General features: G+C 36.8%; 1 protein-coding gene across 1 annotated transcript in view; it reads left to right on the forward strand.

The window, feature by feature from the left end:
• Positions 1-281: 281 nt before the first annotated feature.
• LOC125037337 (meiosis-specific nuclear structural protein 1-like) overlaps positions 282-3,474 on the forward strand; it is a 13,345-nt gene continuing 10,152 nt past the window's right edge. The window contains exons 1-4 of the mRNA XM_047630427.1: positions 282-438; positions 2,378-2,501; positions 2,611-2,721; positions 2,947-3,065. Of these exons, the coding sequence (XP_047486383.1) occupies positions 404-438; positions 2,378-2,501; positions 2,611-2,721; positions 2,947-3,065 (389 nt within the window). The 5' untranslated portion in view covers positions 282-403. The remainder of the gene's footprint in view (positions 439-2,377; positions 2,502-2,610; positions 2,722-2,946; positions 3,066-3,474) is intronic.

The following is a 3,474-nucleotide window of genomic DNA, read 5'->3' on the forward strand; positions in this document are numbered from 1 at the left end:
GTGTGTGTGTGTGTGTGAGTGTGTGTGTGTGTGTGTGGGTGCAGTGTAAGTGCGTGTATATATTCGTAAGCATGTACTGTAAAATATGCATGTTGTAGTTCAACGAAGATATATCTTTTTGTTACCCCCTAAAGCATCGCTTTGTTTTCTTTGGTGCTAACATTTTAGTTTAAGGATATATAATATCGATATATATATTAATACTTTCGTTATCTTTTTGTATTTGTAAAGTAGAATTAGCAATAGGGAAAAAATCGATTTTATCTGCGTAACTTCATATCTTTATCACAAACAGAATTAGAAAAGCAGAATTACATATCCCCTCCCTGCCCCTGACGGAACGTAAACACCCCGGAAAGTTTCCTCCCGAATTCAAAGGCGTTTGGAGGACCTCCCGTGGAAAATGGAGAAGAGTGGTTGGACTGCGGCTGCGTTGAGGTATTGGGGCTTTTGATTCCACTTTTTGGATATTAGATTCCGTGTAGGCATCTTTGATGTGTGTGGAGCAGGTGGTTCTGGCTCCCTTTGCTGTTATTGAAGTTATTAACATTTGACTGATTTCTGTCATCTTGCTTTCATTTTTTTTTTTTTTTTTTATGTCATTTTATGTATTACGTTCAGAGGAATACAGAGGTTTGATTTACAAAGTATTCAGCCAATTTACATAAAGATTTTGCAGTTATTATTTGATTAGACGCTAAGAAAGAAGAAATTGTATATATACTGTTATTGACACCTTAACTTTAGGGTAATTTTTGAGCTATGGATTCTCGGAGAAGTCTTAGACATAGTTTGGTAATTTTTCGAAATATGGGTTAATATGTAGAAGAGGGTAGCGGGTTACTTTTGAGACAATTTTGATATTTTTCTGCATGAAATCAACTGCTTTCAACGATTCTAGACATTGTTCCTTGTGCAAATGAATTGTTGAGGAGATATTATCACCATCTCCATTGAGAATCTTGATTTGATAGTCCCGATAGCAGGGGAGGGCATGAAGTATATCAGGGAAATTATGGGGTAAAACAGGACCCCTGTGGTTGTTAAACATAACATCCTAACCCAACATCCAACCTAACCTGACACTGTGGCATGTATTCCCTAGCCAAGGGGCTCTACCCCCTGGACCACTGTGGTAATATATATTCCTAGGCAGGGGGATAAGCCCCCTGGACCCCCGTGTTTGTATATGTGTCTAGAATTCACCCTCGCAATGTAAACAAGTTGATCGACTTAGCCAAAATTGAGGGATCTTCTCTTTTCTTTTTCATTGTTGCTAAAGAAGAACTTTGTCTTGGTTTGTGTTGTTCTATCATTTCATGTAGGTTTTATTACCCAACTCTACCACTACCTTATACTACATATTGTCCGAAATATGTTTGCATAACTGATCTCAACTATTTTGGTATAGATGGATACCTCACTCTCTTCTATCCAAATATATCAAAATAATGCCATGGAAACTCTCCTCGTACCCACAGTCTTGACACCAATAGCATGGGAGGGCATGAATGGTAGCAGGGAAATCAAGGAATATACAGAGAATTGGTCAATTTATGGGAGGAGGGATTCTATGGTATATTTTTTATATATTTGGGTATTAGAAAGTAAGAGGAATCTTTTGATACCAAAATTATTGCCATCGGTTATGTGAAGTTGTTTCAAATAATTACCCATGTTTTTAGATTTATCTTGATGGATTTAGGAGTAATTTTTCTAAATACCTTCACTTGACTGAATGTTATGGTTTTGGTATCGATGGATTCCTCTCAATCTCTAATATCCAAATATATCAAAATTATGCCGTGGACATAGGCCCCTGCCTACAGCTATATAGTGAGGTATTATCTTCATTATGTTACTATATTATTGTCAGGTAACCCCACAATTTTCAATGATTCCTACATATGTATGTACTAGTGGGTGAGAGGAATCCATTGATATGAAAATTATCACAATTGGTTATGCAAAAGTATTGTAAAAAATATCCATATAATTGTATAACACCCATATTTAGATAGGGAAGATCTGAGGACACTGTCAAAAGTGAGGAAATAACTGCACTCTGTGATAAATTGAACAAAGAAGGACATCAGTAATTAAGAACATGGATTGTGACAAATGCTGTGCCCAAATTAATTCCAGCCTCACTGTGAACAAATTTATTAAAAGTCTTTGCACATGTTGGACAATGCCACATTCAACCATACACTTTTTATAAAAGATGCCATACTTTTAATCTATTTCTCTTTCAAATATGGGAAGTCTACCTATCTATCTTTTTATCTATCTAGGTATCAAACGTTACTACTATGCTTCTCTCAACACAACTTTCCCCTTTTCTGAGGCCATAAAACAACACCCACTGTATTTTCAGGCGTCAGATTCTGACATCGAGTCCGGAGCTAAGAGCGCTAGAGTCTCAGTTGCAAGCTTGTGCCCTCAAGCGAGATAACTTTGCAGCCGTCGCTGTGAGGGAAGCAGAAAAGAAAGTTGCCCAGGTATTTCTAATTTGCTTTGTTGTTGTTGGTGTTTTTTTTAAGATAAGTGCTTTTTGATAATAGTTTCTTTTCTTTCAGTTTTCTTATTTTTGCTTTTCATTTTTTTCAGGAAAATGACAAACAATACGCCAAAATGGTGGAATGTTTGGACAGTGAAGAGAGACTCTCTTCTGCCATTTCAAAGGCAGAAAGTTATGCAAAAAGGCTGGAAGTAGAAAGGGTAAGTGTTGACAGTTTTTTAAATGTTATTATTAGATCATTGCAATTTGATATTTAGATTCATTATTTATGTTTTATATATTTTGTTACTTCCTCCTGCTCTATATTCTTCATCTCCTCCACCTTCTCTCACTCCTCTTCATCCTTTCCTATTCCTCATCCTCTTTTTTTTCTTCTTCTTTTACCCACTTTAAGAAGTACTTACCCCTTTCTCACTCACTTATAGATCCTTGCAGAGCAAATGGCAGAGAAATCTGCCCGGAGAGCAGAAGCGGAAGCAGAAAAAGTGCTGGAAATGATGTCAGAAATAGACGAGGACAGACTGTTGAAGAGAGAGAGAGAGGAGTAAGAGAGGTTTCCAATACAGGTCAAGTGCCTCTATTCTGCCTTCTGGTAACCAGGTCCCTTCACTAATCTGGCACTGATTATACACTTTTTGAGACATTGTACTCTAACTTTTCAAATGAACATACCTAAATGTGTAGGAAAACTGACCAAATATCGTCGGAAATTCAATGTAAGTGCCTGATAGAACAACTGGAGGGTAAGAAGATTGTTATGTAAATTGGATAAATTGTCACAACCAAGTCAGAAAATGATATAGATCGAAGAGGGCATATATGATCATAAGAAAAATTATTATTACTGTGTGCAGTTTGCACATATATATAAGTGATTCATCTGAGTTTATCACTTTCACTAATGTTCTGTACGTTGGGTCCTGATAAAGCTGGATTAGAGGTGGCTGGCCTGG

Source organism: Penaeus chinensis, chromosome 23 (genome assembly GCF_019202785.1).
Source record: "Penaeus chinensis breed Huanghai No. 1 chromosome 23, ASM1920278v2, whole genome shotgun sequence".
NCBI lineage: Eukaryota > Metazoa > Arthropoda > Malacostraca > Decapoda > Penaeidae > Penaeus > Penaeus chinensis.